The 22,943-nt window shown below is 47.8% G+C and overlaps 3 protein-coding genes across 9 annotated transcripts; all 3 read right to left on the bottom strand.

Moving 5' to 3' along the window:
* Nucleotides 1–10,139: 10,139 nt before the first annotated feature.
* Nucleotides 10,140–13,754, bottom strand: LOC100217207 (uncharacterized). 7 transcript variants are annotated; one of them, NM_001143565.1, is made up of 6 exons: nucleotides 13,346–13,633; nucleotides 13,135–13,267; nucleotides 12,912–13,053; nucleotides 11,038–11,151; nucleotides 10,845–10,955; nucleotides 10,140–10,762 (listed from the first exon to the last, which is right to left on the bottom strand). In NM_001143565.1, the coding sequence occupies exons 2-6, from the start codon at nucleotides 13,231–13,233 to the stop codon at nucleotides 10,338–10,340; spliced, it is 891 nt and encodes a 296-aa protein (NP_001137037.1). In that variant the 5' UTR covers nucleotides 13,234–13,267; nucleotides 13,346–13,633; the 3' UTR covers nucleotides 10,140–10,337. The 7 variants fall into 7 exon arrangements, with proteins under 7 accessions (NP_001137037.1, XP_008681321.1, XP_035823661.1 ...); XM_008683099.3 differs by having other exon boundaries at nucleotides 10,145–10,762; nucleotides 13,135–13,257; nucleotides 13,346–13,754; XM_035967768.1 differs by lacking the exon at nucleotides 11,038–11,151 and having other exon boundaries at nucleotides 10,145–10,762; nucleotides 13,346–13,753.
* A 1,041-nt stretch (nucleotides 13,755–14,795) lies between these two features.
* LOC100277002 (uncharacterized) lies at nucleotides 14,796–18,453 on the bottom strand. Its single transcript, NM_001150677.2, has 3 exons — nucleotides 16,986–18,453; nucleotides 15,294–15,340; nucleotides 14,796–15,197 (listed from the first exon to the last, which is right to left on the bottom strand). Exons 1-3 carry the CDS (start codon nucleotides 17,931–17,933, stop codon nucleotides 15,095–15,097), a joined length of 1,098 nt encoding a protein of 365 aa, NP_001144149.2. The 5' UTR covers nucleotides 17,934–18,453; the 3' UTR covers nucleotides 14,796–15,094.
* An 810-nt stretch (nucleotides 18,454–19,263) lies between these two features.
* LOC100274216 (putative carboxylesterase 15) lies at nucleotides 19,264–20,640 on the bottom strand. Its single transcript, NM_001148588.1, has one exon. It carries the CDS (start codon nucleotides 20,534–20,536, stop codon nucleotides 19,517–19,519), a length of 1,020 nt encoding a protein of 339 aa, NP_001142060.1. The 5' UTR covers nucleotides 20,537–20,640; the 3' UTR covers nucleotides 19,264–19,516.
* Nucleotides 20,641–22,943: the final 2,303 nt, after the last annotated feature.

Here is a 22,943-nt window from a genome sequence, read left to right as displayed (position 1 = left end):
ACTATTCGAATAGGTTTCAACTCTGCGCAGAGGGGTACACTTTACCCACTAGCCCGGTTTCTGCGATCTCACCGTCGCGAGACCCGAATGCCGGATCTCTTTCCTTACTCGTGCATCCTAACCTTAACGGTTATCCGGAAGGAGTCAGGCCACCACCATGCCCAAACCGGACAAAACTTTCCCCCTCCTTATCCTCCCGGTGCTCCCCAGCCTTCTTAACCCTGGGGTTGGACCGCACGAGTTCGGATTGAGTGACTGCCCACACAGTCTCGAGTGGTTGTACGATAAAGGAGTACAGGTAGTGAAGAATGACAAACCGGTCCTTATATGAGGGGACAATCCTCCTGCTCACGCCTAAACCAGCTGAGCCAACACCTTAGGCCCTCCCCTAAACCAGGGAGTCCCTGATCATCCCACTCTCAAGGTGATGAGGGTGAGTACCCTTCATCGCATAACTTCTCAGAAAGAGGTTTTTTTTTGAAGAAACACTTTGCCCTACTTCCAGATCCACATTTCGTAATCGGAAATAATATGTTAATGCGGGCCATCTCTTACTCACAATGCAATATTCCCCCATAGCTCCCGGCCTAGGCAGTGGTAGAGAGAATAGGAAATTTATGCATCAAGGGAAGGATGGACTTGCCTTCGTCGAAGCTTTCCTGGCACAGAAGACCTACTTCCGGAAGTTCGGGCTCTGGTCCCTCTTCCGGGGCTACGGGTTCCGGATCAACGGTCCCCGCTTCTTCTAGGAAAACAAGCAATAAAACAATACATCAACAGGGATTTACAAATTATAGTGTGTCATTTTCTAACATCATTATTGTATGTGGCCTTAGAAATTACTTTTGATAATTTTTGGTGCATAAAATTTTGAGGGGACTAATTAAAGGAGGGAAAATGCTAAAAAGGAAAAAGGAAAAAGGGTTTCAGCTCTGGTGGGCCGGGGGGAAGGATTCTGGCCCAGCCGGGCGCGAGCGCGCGTGGGCGCTAATGCGCCGGCCCAGTTGCGGCCCAGGGCAAGGGACGGTGCGGGCGCGCGCAGGTGACGGCGTCGCCGTGGGCCCCACGTGCCAGAGAGAACGGGAGGGGGAAGAGAACGGCGTCAGGTTGACGGGGGGGGGGGATGAACCGGCCGTCCGCGGGGAGGACCCGGCCGCCGGTGGGCTCGGCGGCGGTTCGCCGCCGGTGGCCCGGTTTTTGGACAGTGAGCAGATGCCTTAGCACGGGGAGGTGCTGGCGATTCTAACGGTAGGCTCAATTTGGCCGGAGAGGGTTGAGAGGGGGCTGCCTACGGGGAGGGGGCGGAGTTCCGCGGCGGGGATCGCCGCCGGTGGGCTCTGGGTGAGCAATCGGGGTGGGGGAGTGATGTATTGTGTTTGCGGCAAAGAGAGGAAGCTGCTAGGCTAGCTTAATCGCTTGCTGCGCCAACCGAGAGGGAGAGAGAGGAGAGGGGAGGAACTCACCGGAGAGAAAGAAGACGACGGCGCCTCCCGAATTTGGCTCGGGCGAGGGGGGGGGAAGGATGGCCGGGGCTGGTGCGAGGAAGGAGGGGCTCGGGGCGAGCTTTTTATAGGCGCGCGGGGGCGGGGGGAGCGGTGGAGCTCCCTGACTCCGGCGAGCTTCCCGGTGCCGCCATTAATGGCGCACAGCGCCGCCGAGGGGACGCTACGGCGGGGCGGTACTGGCGAGGACGCTGGTCAAGGGGAGGAGGACGGAGCGGTGCCAAACTTTCCTGTGCGGCGAGGAGACGGCGGTGAAGAGACGGCGGTGAAGGACGGCGGTGAAGGGACGGCGGGGCGTCGTATGCGGGGAGGATGACGAAGCGGCTGACCGGTGGGCCGGTCTTGCCAGTGGAAGCGAGCGCGTGAGAGAGAGTGACTGACGGGTGGGGTCGGCCTGTCAGCGAGAGCGAGGGCGAGGAGCGAGCTGGCGCGCGCGCGCGGAGGCAGGCCGCAGTTGGGCCGAAAGCGGGGAGCGCGGGCGCGTGGGAAAGGGGGGGGGTCGCGGGCTTGGGCCGGAATTCGGTCCAGCAGGGGGGGGGGAGAGCTTTTCCCCTTTTTTTCTTTTTACTTTCTAATTTCTATTTCCCCTTTTTGTCCCTTTTTCTTTTGAAAAGAAATATTTTGTGGATACTCTAAGTGTTTAGAAAATAGAATCTAAGTGAGGTGCTTGTGATCAAACAAAATGTATGCATATGATGAAAGAAAAACTTAGTGAAGAACTTAGAATTAGAGGGTGAAGGGAGGGAAAAAGGTGGATTAGGGTTTCAAACCTAGATTAGGATTTTTGGGATGCTACAATAACCCAGGAAGACACAGTCTACGGTCTTAGGGCCTAGCTTTCTCTTCTTCGGCAACGGGACATTCACCTTTGCAAGGCAACCCCAAGTCCGAAGATGCGAAAGATCTGGCTTCCTTCCTTTAAATCCTTCATAGGGCGTGGCCTCACGGTTGCGAGGCGGCACCCTGTTCAGGACATAGCACACTGTGAGTACTGCCTCGCCCCACCAGATGTCAGGCATCCCCGAACTTTGTAACAAAGCATTAGCTAAGTCACACACCGTTCGGTTCTTCCTTTCAGCTACCCCATTTGACTGAGGTGAATATGGAGCAGTGGTTTCATGAATGATTCCACACTCTTTGCAGTACTCATCAAAAAGGTTGGAAAGGTATTCACCTCCTCTATCAGACCGTAACCTTTTAATTTTCTTGTCTAGCTGGTTTTCAACTTCAGTCTTATAGATCTTAAAGTGTTCTAGTGCTTCATCTTTAGTTCTGAGTAAGTAAATATAACAGAACCTGGTAGCATCATCTATCAAGGTAAGAAAGTATCTTTTACCGCCTTTTGTGATTATACCATTCATCTCACAGATATCTGAGTGAATTAGTTCTAAAGGAGTGGTACTTCTGCCTTCAACCGTATGAAACGGTTTTCTAGGCTGCTTGGCTTGCACACAAATACCACATTTTACACCTTTAACATGTTTATATTCAGGAATTAAAGACATGTCACTTAATCTCTTAATGGCCTCAAAATTCACATGACACAAACGGGAATGCCATATATTATTAATGGAATCGTTATTACAGACCACATTAACATGGTAAGAAGAATGATTGTTCAAAACAGAAAGACGGAACAAACCGCCTGACTCATATGACTTTCCAACAAAAGTACCAAACTTAGACAGGACCACTTTATTAGACTCAAACACTAATTTGAGACCCTGTCGACATAGCAGCGACACTGATATGAGGTTCCGGCTCATCGATGGCACATAGAGTACATCCTTCAGAACGAGCGTCTTTCCTGAAGTTAACTTCAGGTAGACCTGTCCAGTACCTCGAACTGCTGCCGGAACACCATTTCCCATCAAGACTGGTGCGCTGTTGTATCCCTGGAATGAAGAGAACATGGATCGATCAGCACAAATATGAACAGTAGCACCGGAATCCATCCACCAGTCATCTGATGGACTTGCCATAAAGGCCTGAAGTGCATACCCTGGGGTGGAGTTAACCACCACGTTCCCTTCTTTGCGCTAAGGTGGAGGACCTTTTCCCTTCCTAAGTTTGCACCTCCGAGCTGTATGCCCGGAGACACCACAAACGTAGCAGATAAAGTCCTCCTTTTTCTTCTTCTTCATCTTTTTGGACTTAGGTTGGTTCATATTCTTCTGTGGAGAGTTCTTCTTCTTCTGGAATTTTCTATCTCCACCCTTCTCAACAACGTGAGCCTGGAGTTGCTGGGATGGCTTGTTACTGGACCTTGCACGCTCTTCCACATTAATCGCAACTGACAACTCAGTGAGAGTCAATTGCTTCTTCATGTGGCGGCGTGAAGTCACAAAGTCTCGCCAAGAAGGCGGGAGCTTTGCCAGTATTGCATTCACCTGAAAACTGTCTGGTAGGACGCAACCATATTGGACCAAGTCCCTAACAAGGAGTTGAATCTCCTGTAGCTGCTCCATAACAGACCTTCCCTCAACCATTTTATAGTTGAGGTAGTTTTCCGTTGTGAATGACTCATTGCCATTGTCAACTTCAGAGAACTCGTTCTCAAGTTCAGTCCATAGACCCTTGGCGGAGGTGAAACGAGAGTACACGTCAAATAAGCGGTTCGACAAGACGTTCAGCAGACGAGACAAGCATGCCTCATTGGCTTCGTCCCACTTGGCCTTCTCCGCTAGTGCGGCGGCCTTCGCTGCATCATCAGAATCATCTGATGCAGCCTGGGGAACAGCCAATGTCACTACCCAAAATAATTTTAGGTCAGTGAGCCACATGCGAGTCTTAATCTGCCAGCGCTTAAAGCTTGCGCCGTCGAACGCTTCAGGCTTAATGACATCAGAACTGGAGGCCATAATACGGATTGGTTTTCTGGATTGTTGTAAATTTAGAGGAATAAGTGACATGTTTCCTTCATATTTAAATATATTAAATATACTAATTCCGAATAAAACAAGCATATCACTCAGATAAATGCCATATGTAATTATAACAGCAATGAACAGTAGCAATTCTAGAACATGAAAACATGTAATATAGCTACTCAAATCCATTTGCAAATTAAACATGGCTAGTAGATGAAGAAGGCAGATCAAACAAATAAACATGATTGTTTAAATTAAAATATTGCTCTCAAAATAGCGGGTTGCTGCAATAAACAGCCCTCCAACGCTAAAGGGTGATCAAAGATCCTCGACTAACGTGACAGTCCTATCTTACCAAATCAGGGTTTTAGATCAAATATTATGAGCCTAGAAATCAAGCATGAATATCAAGATCAAAACAGTGTGCACAAAAAGTAAGGAATAATAGTGAACTTAAATAATCAGTCTGCACAATAGTAAAAGATGACTAGGCACAAATAATATCAATGCTGAAAATTAACAACACACTAAAACCCAGACTGTCACGTTGTCTCACTACACCGCTATCATCATCGAGCATTTAATCCGCCCACAAATTGTGCAATCACACCCAAATAAATAATACTAGCAGATTGCACAAAATTACTCAATAAATAAAGTGAGGCAACGGGTAACTCACAGCACGTAGATTGTCTACGTGGGAAGACCAGCTCAGCGAACACGAAGTTCTGTCCCAGAAAACCAATTCCGCCGCCCACGTCCGGGCCTGCACGGCGGGAGGTTGACGGAGATACTAGAGCCGCTGCCGGAGCCGAGGGAGACGTCCACGGCACCAGCCCGAGAAGACGAACACCGCGCAGCAGGGAGCCCAAGCACCAGGCCACGGTGGACAACAATCAGAGCATACAGAGCACCACACAGGCGCACTGGAACTGCACAGCAACACACTAATGCCGCACAGCACGTGCACAGCACCACCTCCACTCTCTTCCACCAACAAGACGAATACCAGAACACCAAGAATCGAAGGGATCGATTTGCACCGAAACTGGAATCGTGAGGAGGAAGAGAAACAGGGAACTGCGTTTTTATTTTTTACCGAGAGAGAATGGCCAGGGGCTTGTCTCCATACTTAAGGAGCATAGGAGAGGAGGATAACAACCGGATCCGCATGAGCCTTGGCCGAACCAGCCGTAGAGAGCGGAGCAGCCGTTGAAACCACCGCCGCCGCCCTTCACTCGGCTGCTGCCGAGTCGCCCATCTCTATCTGGTTCTGGCCATTGGCCGTTCGGCCACCTCTTCCTGGCCGCTCGATCCCTGGCTGCTCTCCCACGCCAGCCGGCTGGGCTGCTCGGCCCATGGCCCTTGAAGTGGCCCAGCTCGGCTGGCCTTTCCTTCTTTTTTTTTAAAAAAATTCATTTCTTCTATTTTCCATAAAGAAAATAAAGGGAAAATTCCCTTAAATGAACAACATGAACACCTCGAGGGAGCTATCAGTCTATCACGCGATACGAACGCCGGCCGAACACGGGAAACAACAACGTAAGCAATCATGCAATGCAAAAGTTAGCCACTTGACCTACCTCCTTCAGCAGTGACACCTTCCTAATGGAACTATTCTGACTTCTTCTGAAGCCCGGTAGATGTCAACGGTCACATGCCGTACTTGACCGGCGACTTTGGACATGTATATGTATGCTCCCGACTCACGCTGTCACACATCGCACCGCCACTTGCATCGCTCGCTTGGTTAATTCCACCCTCAACGGCTCATCATCTATAAAGCCCCCGCGCGTGTTGCCCTACATCGCTGCGTACTCCGTGGAGCACTGCACACGTCGCCAGTCGAACAGACCAACGACGACTGGCCTGCTGCAGATCGGGTGGCCACGTATAATCGTACAGATACCCAGAAGCGAGAAGCTTTACTTTGTGCAGGAGCGCAGCTGCCATGACCATGACCGTGGCAACCATGCCGTCCTCCGATGCGTCGTCGTCGCCCCCTCCCAAGCGACCCACTGCCACTGGCGGCGGCCTCCTAGGGCCACGGCCGCTGCCGCTGAAGGTGACGTCGTCGTCGCCGTCGTCGTCGTCGTCGTCCCGGAGCTCCTCGCCGGCGTCCAACAAGCCGCCGGCCTCCACCACCGCCAAGAAGCCGCCGGTGATCGTGTACGAGCACACGCCCAGGGTCATCCACGCCAGCCCGCAGGAGTTCATGACCGTCGTGCAGCGGCTCACCGGCAAGCGCCCCCGCGCCGCGCCGACGTCGTCCTTGCCGAGCGGCACCGTCTCGCCGGCCGCGACGGCCGAGGAGGGCGGCGGCGACCCTCTCCTGCTCACGCTCGGGCAGCGCCAGCAGGCCGCAGCGCCGGCGCCACCAACGACTACGCTGCTGCTGCCGTCCTCCGCCATGGCCGCCGCCGGGATGCTGCTGTCCCCGGGCTTCATCTTCTCCCCCAGCACCATGCAGGCCATCCAGGAGCTCAACCCCTTGTTCTAATCACAAGCTATCTATTACTGTATTATTACTAGTAAGTACTACATAGAGTGAGTGTATGTACGACAATTTTCTTCTTTTTTTTTTGGCGCTGTTCGTGCAAAATTTCCACAAGCGGGCAAATTTCACACGCACAGCGGTTTTACTTGCATTGCCTCGTCGCTGCTGCTCATGAGGTCACGCAGCATCACTTGTAAATTTCTTCTTTCCATGGGATGGGAGCTTAGCTTCGTCTGCGTCCAGATGTTCAGATGCCAGGTGACTAGTAGACATGATGCAGAAGTTGTTCTGATCCTCCGTTCATTTGTGCTTGATTTTCTTTTTCCAAATGTCGTTCATGCTTCACAAACAGTTCGAGATGGACAGATGGTGATTTGCCTTCTCCAAAAGTCTTTGGTGTAACTGTATAAGCATCGGCATCGCTGCATCAATGTCGAATAGACAAGCTGCAGTATTTTCAAAAGGTTATATATCGCTTCTACATTTATTATATATGTCTGGCCTTTGAAGTACCATCCACAGTAACACTTAGAAAATTCAGTGGACGAAATGAACCCAAACACACATAAGAAAATCAAGACCAATTTGGCCGTGTGGTTCGATTAAAAAAGAGCAACATTCAATTTTTTTTTCAAGTTTCAACTTATTGTACGTCAGTCTAACTTTCAACTTTGATCTATTAAACTAAACAACCGGCATCCTGCAAATATCAAAACTTGACGAGTTTGGTCCCCTTGCTAGTTGCAAAGGTGGTTTTCTACTTTATATATAAAAACAGATTTAATTTCTATAAATTTACAATTAATATATTTTCAAAAAAATATAAAATTATGAAACTAGCAGACTAGTACTTCTTCTGTTACACGTTTTAGTTTTTAAAAATACATATTTTTATATGTATATGTATATGTATATATATATATACTAGGTGAGTGCCCGTGCGTTGCGACGAGAGTAAAAAAATTTGTATGAAATATATAAACGGAACGATAAATATCACTATGATATGTAAAATCTGTGTGGTAAACATTATCAATATTACACAAATTATTTCTAAAGAGTCAATTTAGAATTTTGTAAAGACAGACAAATATGTCGACAACCATACACTAATCTAATCCTTTTTACCACGACGTAGCGACGACAAGCACGACAGGGAGAAGATCACTACGCGGACGAACTCGATACGGAGCAACGTACGAAGGAGAAGCGGCACTCGGTGCAGCTTCGGACGTCAGGCGCACACGGCTCGAGCATGCAACAATTAGTGATGACGACGAACTTGGACGATGGCAACGACTTTCCAACGTCACAAACAGAGGGCGCGACTTTCCGCGTTGCGAACAGAAATCACCCTCACTTTCCCTCGAGGAGCACCCCTATCCAACATCCTATATTTAATCGTATCCTAAGTCACCCTCACTTTCCCTCAAATATGGTATCGAGAAACCGTTGGAGGAAACATTTAGGAAGGGATTTTTTTTGTCAGGATGCACCTATATGGTGACATAGGGGAATTATGTTTACATTAACAAAATTAATCAAACTTACTTTGTTAAAAACAAATATATAAAGAAGGAACAATTAGCAAGACATAATTTGTGTACTCGCGGTAAGTTTTATTTATCTGGCGATCAATATCCAATTTGGGTCACCATGCTCTATCATCAATGATTCACATTATTGGGGGGGGGGGGGTTAGGAGGGATAAGTTCAATTTTGAGTTTGGGTGTACCGGTGTAGCAGCTATGTTAAAGAATCGCCTTTCTAACTACATGCTCTTTTATGTCAATTACGGGATAACTTTATCGTCTTCATTTTGAATTGTCACGGTAGCTTATGTTCTCTGTTTAATTTATGTACCACCGTGCAATTAGGCATTGACTATCGTGACTCATGTACTCAAAGTTGGTGAAAAATTTGTGGCGAAGATATTTCGGGGTAAAGATACGAGTCTCCTGTACTGCCAGGTAACGTTCATTTTGCTCGGCAAGTTAAGATTTTAAGATTTTTCACGAGGCTTTCCTGTTCTACAGTTCTCCATCATCTTCAGTATGGAAGCCTTGCTAGCTATGGTTTCGTGACTGTTGTTGTTTGATGTTATGATGAGATGCTGATTGGGGACTCTATTCATACATGTGGCTTTATGTAGCTAAAACTGTTCTCGTAAGTTACGTTCGCCAAGCCAAAAAGTAGCCGGAACTCAAGCATCGGTAAGTGTTATATCTTACAAAATAAGTCACGCACGAGCTCCTTGTATGCTTTCTCAGCCTTGAGTGGTTCGCGTAGCTGCTCATGGTGCCGATCGTCGTTAGCTGTTGAACATGCATGTGTTGGGACATTTCTGTTAGGCAGCCTTGTCAGTTATATTCCCTATGTAGTATAACAAGGACGATGCGCATATTATCCTTTTCAGTTGGAAAATGGGTATGCGGTCTTCTTATCCATTTTGTCTATCCTTTTTCCATTTTGTCAAACAGAGGCGTTTGCGGTCTGTGAGAACTACTCACCTCCTGAAGGGTTCAAGGAGGAAGACCTATACCACCTGCTAGAGAAAGTGGTACTCCTTCAGGAGCTGGCGATCTAGGTGAGGTCTCCAAATGCTCGTACAACACTCTGCTCCCCCGACTGGGCACACCAATACACCACACGGTGAGCAGATAGGTCATGCGCAGATTGCAGAAGCGGATGGCTAGAGGGACCAAACAAGGTGTACATCCCGTTCCTGCCCTGCGGGGATCTCAGCGGCTACGACTCCGACCGCTCGTACCCGCTGCCCAGCACGGACGGTGGCTCGTACCGGAGCCTGGACCCCGTGCAGCCTCCCATCGCCCCGTCTTACAAGACCGCCCTACAGATGAAGAAGGCTTCCAGCCACAGCGCCGGCGCGGACGCCATCAAGCCGTCCGCAGACTCCTGAGCTCGCAGCCCGTTTCTGTTTACCACCTTGTGCGGTGGAAGTTGCTTTCGCTGGGTCCTAGACCTGGCTCTCTAGTCTCCCTCTACAGAACCATCTACTAAACTCAAAACAAAAAAGAAAAAAGGATTGAAAACATTTTTGTGGTAATTTTGAGCTGGGGATCTGTGCAGCACGTAACTTGTTACTATTGATTAGGCTGAGATCCCTGCTTGTGTCCTTGTACATATTTTTGCCTTGTCTTCGGCAACCGGAATTCCGGGTGGAGGCGTCTCGTGCGGTTGTGCCCTCCCGTCTCTTTCTTCTTCACATGGTTCCATCCACGCTTTTTCTGCTGCTCTCTCAAACAAAATGAGACTAAAACTCAAAACCCTTTCTTTTATTATCTCATTTCCAGCTTCCTTCCTTCTTTTGCTCACACATTATATATCTGACCACTCCTTTCCCAAACAATCATAAACCACAAACCTTCCAGCCTAGCAGCTTACACTTCACGGACTATGGGCAGAGATGAACAAGCTTCGCCGTTCACCCGGACAGACTTACCTAACCTACGAGATGCACACCGAGAAAGGCTGAAAAAAAATCCAGTCGAAAACTCTAGCTACAGGCACGCAGGAGCGTAGAAGCTGGGGACGTGAGCAAACACGATAGAGTAAGGGCCCACGGTTATGGGCTGCGTCCCCTCCACCTGCACGGGCTCCAGCTCCGGGATCTCCCCGTCGGCGTCGGTTGCCAGGACGTTGCCGTTCAGCAGCAGCTGCTGGCTCTGCAGGTTCCCGTCCTTGGGAGTTAGATGGTACTCCTGTCTCGTGAGCGCGGCTGCTGCTTCGCCGAGCCCTGCAGGGATGATGTGGACGTCGGACGTCCTGCTCTCCTTCTTCCTTCCGCTCCGGGCGTGCGCGCCTTGGCTCGTCACGTAGATGCGGTTCGTGCTGATGCCGTCCAGGTTGATCAGGAGCAGAGCGATCTCTTCCTGAAAACATGTTAACGCGTGCATGGTTCAGACATCGGACAGTCAACAGGAGCTTTCCATCGCATGTGCCACTCCTCCTTACCGAGTTTTTCGCGCAGTGTGCGTAGGCACGGATCTTGTTTGTGCCGTTGAATGCCGTCGAGCGTCGAGAGGACCTTGGTGCCCATGCATGAGGCGGTGCCACAACAAAGCACTACAGAAAGATGGTAGATTATGAGGGTGCTTAATTTGGAGAGAGAGAGAGAGAGAACTTGTGCGTGTCTAGTCTAATCTACCTATAATAGTCAGGGTTTGGTTCAAATGTACTTGTGTTGAGCAGGCCATAGTTGCCTCCAACCAAGGTCTGTCTGCAGTAGCTCTTTGTGTTGTACCGAAGCTGATCCAGATACCTGAAGATCCACCAGGTAGGTTCTTCAGACAATAACTCCAATTGGTGAACCTCTCTTGGCTTACCCTAACATTCATACCAGTAAACCTTGATTTACAGATTTCTCCCTCAAATTCGATTGATTATCTTAACGAGACACTTGCATCTAGTGCATTTGCTTACAGATCCTGTTCAACGAAAGAAATAGGTTGGGCTTTGGAGTGCTGAATGCAAGATTAATTGGTGGGGTTCCTTACGGTTCATGCAAGAGTAATTTCTTTCACATGAAAAGGAAAAAAATGAAAGGCTATATAGATTATTAGTTATGCACCAGATAGGGACTGTACCGACTTTGCAGGTGTGCCAGAGAGGCAAGATAATATATTTTTGTGGATGCATCTTGGATTGTACACCTTGAACTTTTTCGATGTTGATGAGGTGGTGCCTTGCATTTTGAGGCATGATTAGTGGGTCTTTCTAGGTGGATTGCATTAGGCAGGGAGACGCCAGATGTGCATCAGATTTGGATTTCAAGGGATTATTTTTTCCCTTTCCCATATATAATTTTGCTGTAGGACATGGAGATTTACTTTGTGACTGCTGAAGAAAATTTTCTTCCATGGTTGTAATTTGTAATCATGAAAAGCTTTGGTAACTCCAAAGTTTTATGTTATTGTAACTTTATTGATGAACAACATAATTACCATCTGCATCATTTACAAATTCTTTCTGCAAAGCATATCCAACATTGCTTGCTCTTCCATCCCAAGGAAATATGATTAACTTCATATCTGCATCATAGCATTTTAATGTGCCTGGTTTCTGTCCTGAGTTCCATTTGGAACAATGTTTAACCTCTTTGCTAAATAAGCAATTGTGGTTGAAGTTAGGAACAATCTTTTTCCCTGAAAGTGATTTTAACAGACATAAATGTCGCTGCAGGTATGATTATTCTGGTTATGGGAGATCTACAGGGAAGGTATATTTTATTCTTTTATTTTGATTGCTTAACTAATAACTTATGTAGCAACTATAATTTTCTCCCTAACCATATCTTAATAGACAGTTTATTCTTCCATTGAACAACCCACTGAGTGTAATACATATGCAGACATTGAAGCAGCATATAACTGCCTCAAGGAAAAATATGGTGTAGCAGATGAGGATATAATCTTATATGGTCAATCTGTTGGAAGTGGTCCGACCATTGATCTTGCTTCCCGGTTGCCAGACTTGCGAGCTGTGGTTTTGCATAGTCCTATTTTATCTGGACTAAGAGTAATATATCCTGTCAAGCGGACGTTTTGGTTTGACATTTACAAGGTATATTTGATTCTTTTGTTTTCTGGAGTCATTGGTTGGTTGGTTGCTAAATAACTGATCTTTTGTCTCCTTGCTGTAGAACATCGATAAAATTGGCTTGGTAAATTGTCCAGTACTTGTCATTCATGTGAGTTCTAATATCCATCTTAAGAAACCAATGTTTGTTATAATTCAGTATCATAGTTGCTTTGGTAGATTATTGCTGCTCTGACTAACATAACCTAATACTTTCTTGCACCAGGGTACATCAGATGATATCGTTGACTGCTCCCATGGAAAACAGCTATGGGAGTGTGGTTAAGTGGTGGTGGCCACTGCAATCTCGAGCTCTATCCAGATTACATTAAGCACTTGAAGAAGTTTGTGTCAAGCGTTAGCAAAAAAGCATCATCGAAACCTGACCCAAAAGAAACAACGTCAAAGGATGACACTACCAGTAAAGAAACAGAGGAAGCGTACCCAGATATCTGCGGGCACTTCTTGCCTCCAACAAAGGCAGCCCTGCGAGAAACTGAACATGGCTGACGCATTCTTCACGAACGGGGCGCAGGGCGGCTGGCGAATGTCGCCGGTGTCGTATATCAGCATGTCTTGCAGAGAGCTGCCCAGCGGGAGCTTTAGAGGAGAGAATGCTGCGAGTTCGGTGAGGATTGTTATTCACGGTTTGTTTGCTGATTGTTACCGTCACATCAAAAAAGGCGACGGCTAGTTGTGTCCAGGCCCGCGAGGAGGTCGCCGCCGCCGAGCAAGTCGTCGCCACCAACGAGAGCGAGGCCGCCATGCTCCGCGCCGAGGTCGAGCGTCTCTAGGGCCTCCTAGCCGCAGAGAAGGCCAGCCATGAGGAGGAGATGCGCAGGGGCGCAAGGCTCGAGGACCAGCTGCAGACCGCGTACCAGGAGAAGGCCTGCGCAGGGATCGCGCCCGCCGTCGGGACCACGCCCGCCGGTGGGGCCGGGGCTTGATGCCGCGCCGCCACCAGGGCTAGGGCTTGGGACCGGTGCCGCCATGGCAGGTCTCCTGCACCCGCGCCATGACCGGGGCCGGGGACGCGGCGTCCGCGCCGCCGTGTAGCCGCGCCGGCCGTGCCTGCGCGCCCGCGCTCTAGGGCCGCCGCGGATCCAGGCCGAGGAGGAGGCAGACGCGTAGAGGGAGCTTGACGGGGGCGGAGGCGTTGATGATGGGGACGGGATCCGGATCTGGCGGCCGACGGAGGTGTTGGCGCTGCGGATGGGGTGGTCGGGTGGCAGACCTTGCGTGATTGACGGAGGGCGGGCGAGAGGGTGTCGGAGGCAGAACACAAAGTGTGCACGCCTACACTGAAGCCTTATAGAGTAGTAGAGATAATGTCTATATACACGCTGAAATTAATATATCTAAAAAGGTGTCAATTTATTTACTTTAATATTACCAATCCATTTATGATATATTTAGAACTGTTTACAACTTATTTAATTTTGTTCATATTATTTTATTGTTTGTTGTGGTACTCTTAATAATTATTTTAAAAAGTAAAAAATATAAAAAATTCTAATAGAACCTGACAAATATGTAACACATTTAGGGCTAATTTGATAACCCTATTTTTCCAAGAGATTTTTATTTTCTCAAAGAAAATTAATTCATCTTTTCTTGGAAAAATGAGAATCGTTTGAAAAAATGGAGACGCCAAACAACCCTTAGAAGAAACTACTCAATTAGTTCTAAAATAATTTATTTTAGCTCTTGGTTTTTATGTCTATATAGATGACGATGAATCTATACACACGTACAGGGGCGAACCTAGGGGGGTTTATCGGGGTCAGCCGACCCCGATAAATTTTATAAATCCTTTAGTAAAATACTGTTAAAGTTCATAAAAATTTATATGATATAGCAAAGCTGCTCTTGATGACCCCGATCATATTATCGGCTAGATTCGCTACTGCACACGTATAAAACACATGCATTAACTATTGCATGAATCTACTATTTATCCAAACAAATTTTATTTTGGGACTGAATGAGTATTCAATTTTTTTTTATGGTCCACGATAAGTTAGATGTGGATTTTTAGAGCCTAAAACGGTTTTTATTATTTTTATAATTAAAAACCACCTTAAAACTAACCAGAGCAAGAGTTCGTCTGGTTTTGAAAAACTGAAGGACATGTAATGCCTAATTTGATAGTTTCTACGATTGAAAACCAAACTGACATAGAAGTTAGGTTGAAAACTGGACTTGCCCTAAAAGAAGACACAACGCCGATTTCGTGCAGCAAGAAACTTAAGCAATGAGAAGTGAAACATCTTGTAGCGGCAACGCTGACATCAATTGTTGGCGGCAGGAAAAAAAAACATGACTGGCGTCAAACCACCACCACTCAAAACAACATGGAGTTCCACAACTTACGATGATATACACACTATACAGAGCATGCCAGTTAGCCCCAAATTACAGGCTATTCAAGCCTAGTAGTCTGAATAACACACTATACAGCACCTCAAAGCTTCACAACCGAAACGTACAGCTCCAATTACTGTACGTGGCAAAAGGAAAAAAGAAACACCAAAGAACCAATACACATGCACAATAAAGCTCAACTGTTTAAATCTATGGATTTACGAGCATTTGGCTGCTGCCTGCTGGTATGGAGAAGGCCTTAGTCATCTTTGTGGCCTTGGCAGACGCCGCCAGGGACTCAACAACGTGGATCTGTCGAGAAGCAGCAGGAGGCCAAGGAACGTAGTCGACAGACCAAAGGTATACCTACGAAATATCCACAGCACCAGTTCAGTTCGTCTTCAGAGTGCAAAGGGCCACTATATATACGCGATGACGATGAAACCATCACACATAACCTACTTGGCTGTAGACCTTCCGTTTCTCCAGAACAGTGTTGATAGCACCCACTGCAGAAAAGATATTGAAGATGGTTGTTATTTTTCTCAAGGACGGACCATGGCAATGCTATGGGCGTGCAAATTCATAAATGATAGCAAAAACATCAATATATAAAGGGTTTGGAACTGTGACAGCAACTAAATTTTATTGTAATGTATTTGCAGTTTGATTGTAGGAACAATTGGATCTATACCATTAAAAGATCCAAACTTTAGATATATACCATGGACCACACATGTCATTGACTCATGTGGACCCACATGTAAGTGAGATAGTAATGGTATGGATCCAAAGTGGTGATCTTTTAATGGTATGGATCCAAATTTCCCTTGATTGTATCATTTTTCAGTACTCAATACTATGCAACATGCCTTGACATGTTGAAGAAAAATCTAACTTGAACAAATGGTTGACTAAAAATAAGCTCAAATGTCTCAAACAGTTTACTCGCATATTCAGGAACAGTGGTAAATGAGCTCCTCTCACTTCACCAAGTTTCTATAAAAAGGTGTAGTGACCATTCAAAACATCAATATATAAACAGTACAATACGAGGATATAACTTTCTAGTAATTTCATTATGGTCTACATTAATGGATATTTACTGAAGTGTGTGTAATGCATATGAGGTAGAACAATATAAAATACTTGTTATGCCATCAACGCAACTCAAGCGTCATTTTGTGAACCTCATTGTGGGCATGTATTAAATTTAACAAAAAAAATATTTTTAGAATTATAGGGAATAATCCCCGGTCTTAGCATGACCAAACCAGCAAACCATTTACAGCATTCAGGTACATCAACATTTATAGTTGGGCCTTCTGACCTGAAACGCAACACCCACATAAAGTAGCAGACTACAGAGTTAACTGAAAATATATGTACGCCATTATGTGCAAACTAGATGTTATTAGTATACCGTCAATGGATACAAGGAGAATATTAAATACCTCACGAGCAACATTGTCTAGTAACTCAAACATCAACTTCAGCAATGGATCTTAATTTAATTGCACAACACACATATGGGGTACAATAACAGGACAACTTCCTTTTATGCCCCAAACAACTAAACCAAAAGCTTGTAAATTTAATGTTGATGCTTTAATAGATCTGACCCAAAAAGTACAAACGAAGATGATGATCAAAATGGCAACTCTTCAAATATGCTAATATTTGCCTGTGTACACCAAGGAATTCAAAAGAGCAAAATATTTCTGCCATGAGAACTGCTTTACTTTTCCAAGAACCAAAACCACATAAACTTAAAAATTAAATTTTCTCTCAATATTTTGATTTTAGAAGCACTTTGAGTTTTACAGAAGTACTTCACTGTGCAAGTTCAGCCTATAAGCCATGTAGTCCACTACGTCATCCCTGAATATGAGAAGAAGAAAAACACTGAAACCCTGATTTTGTGTAATCAGGTCACTCTACGGTATAACACCTCAGCTCACTTCCCTAAAAGACTATTTCCTCTAACTCACCGTAAGAAATCACATGAAAATCTTTCTACCAAGTCAATCATTGCAATGTGACTGAATACTCCAAATGTGCCTAACTTAGCACCCTTTTAAGAAACAAAATCGATGCTACTTAAACAGAAAAGAATTCGATGACAATGGCCAATGTTGTTAGCAAAATGTATACCTTGCAAATCCCGAGTACTGAGAAACTGCTCGCAGGGACTACTGCTTTCTTCACGATGGCTCTCTGCTCAGCAACCATCTCCCAGCAGAGCCGCCGCGCCATCTCCCTGGCCATCACCAGCTGTGCCCTCTCGGCCCGCAGCACGGAAATCTCCCTCCGCAGCGCTACCCTGTCCGCCTCCAGCGCCTCGACCCTTGCATACAATCCCCCCGAGTTCCCGTCCCCCACATACTCTGCAACCACAGATGTAGCTGGTTTCGTTGTGCTCGCGCAGGTAACGTCCACCGTGTACTCGAATTCCTTCTCCACTGGGGACGACGGCTCCTCCTCGGCGTCCTCCACTTCTTCCTCGCCATCGTTGCCAACGACCATGGTTTTCACCATGCCATTGGTCGACTCGCGGGCGTTCGGCTTCACCTCCAGCGCAGCCATGTGGATCTGCTCCACGTCTTCGGCGCCCACCTCCTCGTATGATTCCTCATCGTCCTCGTCGGTGAAGGAGTCCGGGTCGATGCCGTGGGACTGGAGGCGGGAGTGGTAGGAGGCGGCGAGGTCGGAGAGCGACGCGAGCTCGTCCTGGACCTCGCGCTCCCTGTCTTCGCGGCCCTCGGCGTAGCGCTTGAACTGGCGGGCCTCCATCTGCGCGGCGGCCTTCTCCCGCTGCAGGCGCTCGATCATGAGCATGGCCTCGCTGGCCGCCGTCTCCGCGGAGGCCCGCTCGGCGTCGAGCTCCTGCCGCAGCCCCCGCGCGGCGTCCTCCGCGGCCTCCTTCTCCCCGCGCAGCCGCGCCGCCGCTGCCTCCAGCTCCTCCACCCTACGGATCAGCTCCTCCGCCGCCGCCGCCTCCCTTGCCCCCGGACCCGCCTTGGGCGACAGCTCCGGCGACCGCGCTGGCGGCCGCCGCTTCAGGGATCGCCGCGACGGCGACGGGTCCGCGACCGGATCCATGGAGGCATGAAGTAAGCGCCCGGGGACTCGCGCCTCCCCAGTCCCAAGCCCCGATTCCGCCGCGCCGTCGGGACTCGGGAGCTAACGGTTGGCGGGGCGCGCGGCACCGCCGCCTCCTGCTTTGACACTGAGACGAGGGCGAGGGCGGGCGACGACTGGTGGCGTCTGTTGGAAGCGACGTGAGCTAGGTTGGAGCAGCTGGATTAGGAGAAGGCGGCGGCGGCGGCACAGCAGCTGCTCAGCAGCATTGAGAATTGAATAATTCAGTCGAGATGTGACTGGGGGAGATGACAGGAGGGCCATTCCATCTCATTGCATTATTCTACTACTATACGGGTGAGCTTTCCACGTCGCCGTACGCCAACCAAAGTACCAAACCGAGCAGGAGACGAGGACATCGATTCCGGAGGGGAGCGGAGTGTCAGGTCCCGATCGCCTCCCGAACACCCGCTGTCGCTGGCGTCGAACAACTGAGGAAGAAGACGAACAAAATCGCTGGGAGGAAAAACAGAGAGTACTCAGACGATGTTTTTTTTTGGACGGCCAGAACAAATCGCACCAGCCGCCGCCTTTTTGGTTTTTTTCATTTATAAGATGCAACACATGCAGTCCAGTCTTCTGGCGTCTTCCGTATTTGGCGCCATGACTACCACGCCGCGCACACCATCAGTGGGCGAGAAGACCGGCATGAACTCTCACGTGAGCACGCTTTGCGCGGACCTCCACTCCGTGGCGATCAGGACAGCTCCCTGACTCAGCCAACTATTATTTTACAGACACTGAAATGAAAGATGCAGACTTAACTAAACTCTGAAACTAACTAACACGGAGGCGGAGCAAAGGCGAAATGGAAGGGAAAGGCGCTGCGGCCTGCTGCACCAGCAACTGCCAACTGCAACGAGTCGGAGCTGGTGGCCTGGCGGTTGTGTGATTCGGCGTCACGCTCCCACCATGTCGAGGGTGAACGGGCGAACGGCCACTAGCCGCGGAAAGTCGTGCGAGGAAAGAATTCGGTGCCGGTGCGAATTTCACGTCGCCGGCGGCAGGAAACAGTAGCTAGCCACGGCAGTCTCGTGTATAATTTTTTCGCGGCCGTTTGCATGTGGAACGCCGGAAACCAGCGCTAGGATGTTTCGCGATTCGGTGGCGGAAACTGCTGCTGAGTTTCGCCATTTCTTCGTGTGGTCGCCGCGCCGGGTGATTATTTCGTCGGGGACAGGCGGACAGCCAGACAGGTCTCCTCGTTGACGAAACATGTCTTTAGCAATTACTAGCATGCACAAATTTATTCATTTACTAATCGGCGAGATCGACGATGACACTGTGAAATAAAACTTTCCTAGCTGTTCATATCTGAACTGATAAAAAGCTGGAGGAAACATAGGCCTAAGCCAACTGATGTCAGATTCGAACAGTGCTGGTGGACTGATGGTGGCGCCGTACCTAACATGGCTTGTCGCTGATCGAACATCCAGCTTGGTGCGCGTGGCAGGTTAGGCCAACTTCAGCTCTGTTCGTGTCACGCGAGTACTCGTGCTAAGCTAACAACAAAGGTCATGATCATGATGGCTCATGAGTCCAGTTTAGATGGAGTTGCCGTCGCCGTCGCCATACACGAAGCGCTTGACGAGCCGGACCAACTCGCTGCTGGCGTCGCTGGCCGGCTCCACGGTGAAGAACCCGTGGTGCTGACCCTCGAACTCGACATGCTCCACGTGCTGTCCCATCGCCTTGAGCCGCGCGACGTAGTCCGCCTGGCGGTCGCGCAGCAGGTCCTGCCCCGCGGCCACGACGAGCGTCGGCGGGAGCGCGACGTCGCGCAGGCCCAGCAGCGCGGGGCTCTCCGGCCCGAACGGGTTCGCGAACGGGTGGTCCCTCGTGGCGCCCGGCGGCAGCGCCAGCCGCCAAGCCTGGTCGTACCACGGCAGCGTCAGGAACGGGCCGGGCGGGAACTCCGACTCGGACGCCGTCCTCTCGGCCCCGCCGAAGAACGGGCAGAGCATGACGTGCCCGGCGACGCGTACCGGGTCGAGCTCGCCCGAGGCCGCCGAGCCGAGGCGGCGGACGGCGACGTGGTGGACGATGTTCCCGCCCGCTGAGTCGCCGGCGACGAACACCCGGCCCGGGTCAGCCGAGTCGGCGAGCCAGGGGTCCCCTCCCCCCGCCGCGACGGCCTGGGCGCGCACCCAGCGCATGACGGCCGCCGCGTCGTCGAGGGCTGCGGGGAGGCGGTGCTCCGGCGCGAGGCGGTAGTCGGCGGAAAGCACGACGGCCGGGAGCTCGCCGGCCAGGCGGAGGCAGCAGGCGTGGAAGCTGGGCAGCGCGAAGGTGCCGAGGACGTACCCGCCGCCGTGGAAGTAGACCAGCACGGGCAGCTTGCCGCAGGAGGCCGGCGGACTGGGACTGTACACGCGGAGCTTGAGGCCGTGGGTGGCGTCGTACACGACGTCCTTCCACCGGACGGGCAGCGGCGCGGGAGGCACGGACGGGGGAGGGAGCGTGTCGTAGTCGGCGAAGCGGACCACCGTGCCGTCGCTGAGAAGCTGGAGGACATGGGGCATGTCCTCGACGACGTGCGGCGGCGGCGGCGAGGAGGATGACATCGCGGGTGTTGGTGAGAGAAGCCCAGGTGGAGGAGCAACGGGGCCAGCAACTGAATTCTACGTTTATAGAGATGCTGACGAGGCGAGGCGTTACCAGATCTCAGCGGCAAATGCAAACCAGCCTTCCGTCTTCTCATCAATGGCGCCTTTGTTTCTTCTACTACTAGCTTGCTTGTTTCCCAAGGCCCAAGCACGTGTCCCTCCAAGATTGACCACCGTGCCGACGATGACGCCTCCAAGATTGACCAACCGGACTCCCGCACACTCGCCGCCGATGCTACCGACTGTTTCTTCTGCCTTGCCTCTGAAGGGAAGATTTGTCAGCTCATGATTTGGTATCGATCCATGAATCAGCTGCGCTGGACCAACAATCCCAATGAGGATGAGGCCGTTAGGGCTGAAGGTAGAAATTCTCATTTATTTTTTCCCCACCGAAGCACTTTTGCAATGCAATTCGATTTTTGCTTGGAAAACACAACCATTTTCTTATGCTGCCGCATGAAGTTTTCGAGTTTATGGGGCATCCTTCACTCCGAGTTCCCGATTCATGTTCGATGGATTAGGTTTTGAGCCCTTAGAGTTGCTATAACTCTGCAAATGGGTATATCATAGGTTCCATTAGGAGATTGGGGAAAAATTAAATATCAAGGGCATGTTCCGTTTCACCTAAACCGGAGGAATTGAGGGATCTAATTACTTTCTATTTAAATTTGTCTAGAAAAAGATATAATATCCTTCAATCCTCCTCAATCTATCTCTAAGAGCTAGTTTAGAAACTTTATTTTTCCAAAGGATCCTATTTTTTTATGAAAAAGTAAACTAATTTTTTTGAAAAAAAAATAAAATAAAATAGGGTTCTCAAACTAGCCCTAACCGAACAATCCCAAAAAAAAATATCAGAAAAAAATGTGTTGCTATAACTTGCAAAAGGGTGAAATTATGTTCTTCCTCGTGTCTACAGTTATACACATGTTCTGCTTGTGCTAAAAATCTACCTATATCACATCAAACTTTGTTTACTTAGAGCTAGTTTGGAAACCCCAATTTCTCAAGAGATTTTTATTTTTCCAAAAAAAAATAGTTCATTTTCTTATGGGAAAATAAAAATCACTTGGGAATCGTGGTTTCCAAACTAGCCCTTAACATCTCAAGTAATACCGATGTATCTTCCATTAGCGATACAGCTTTTGGTCTGCTGGCACATTACTGTATTTGGATCAATCCGTTGTAGTTTGTTTAAATGGTACTGAACACATTTGTCAACTAATAACAATAGTTCATTTGTCAGTCAGTTATATGTTTCAATGCTTCGTGTTTGCAAAATTAACTAGTGCTATTTCGTTCTGCTATTCACTGTAAACAGGTAAGTTGTTCTTTTTCATGCCTACCTTCCCAGACATCTACATTCGTTCTCTCGAAGCATGTAGGTTCACATTCCTGAAATTCCAAGCATTTGATTATCCGAACTAGGATGCGTTCTACCCCTCTAGAAGCATTTGATTATGCAGATTAGGAAGTGTCCTCTATAGAAGGTTCCGTCCTTATGTTGTCACCAACTTATATATCGTATCTCATATTTCAAACTTTATTATATAAACATTACAGTTTATATTATAAAATAGTATTTTAACAATATGCTGAAGATAACCTTGTTATGGATTACAAAAAATATATATTATAATTTATTTGTTTTCTATCTATGAAAGGCGTACAATAATTGTAAATATACAATCAGAGACCAGAACAATCATATGTAGATTTGTTTTACATTTCAATATTCCTCTTGGGGTGTTTGAATACATTAGACCTAATAGGTAGTTGGCTAAAAAAATTATTAGTAAAATTAGTTAGCTAAATATTAGTAATTTGCTAAAAATAGCTAATAGTTGAATTATTAGGTAAATTATTTAGACGTCTTTAACTAATTTTAATATCTTAATATTAACTATAATACATTCAAATAACCCTAACTTGATAAGTTAAGATTATATCGAAAATATTTTAATTTTTTTATGCTAAGCTCTTGATGAATCTGTCTGACTGTCTGTCACCTGATCATTAATTAGTTGATATGATCCAGACCAGTAACTATTTTTAGGCCTGATCTATAGTAACTAAACTAATAAATTTTAGCAACCTATTGTTAGGGTCTGTTTGTTTGGCATTATAATCTATCTAGATTATATAATGTAACACATAGATTATATAATCTGAACATATCATAATCGTAACAACTAAAAATAACTACTTTTATAGTGTCTTATTTTTCTACTTATTCACCAAAAGTATTTGAATTTTTAGTGAATTGTTATATCAATTTTTCGTAGTATATGTATTTAGAGTTTGAAATATTGATACTTTTTCCATAACTCAAGTTAAACCTTTAGTTTAACTCTGATCGAACCTT

This window comes from Zea mays, chromosome 5 (genome assembly GCF_902167145.1).
Source record: "Zea mays cultivar B73 chromosome 5, Zm-B73-REFERENCE-NAM-5.0, whole genome shotgun sequence".
NCBI classification, from domain to species: domain Eukaryota; kingdom Viridiplantae; phylum Streptophyta; class Magnoliopsida; order Poales; family Poaceae; genus Zea; species Zea mays.
Note: the sequence above shows the minus strand (reverse complement) of the source record. Positions and strands in the feature narration are given on the sequence as shown.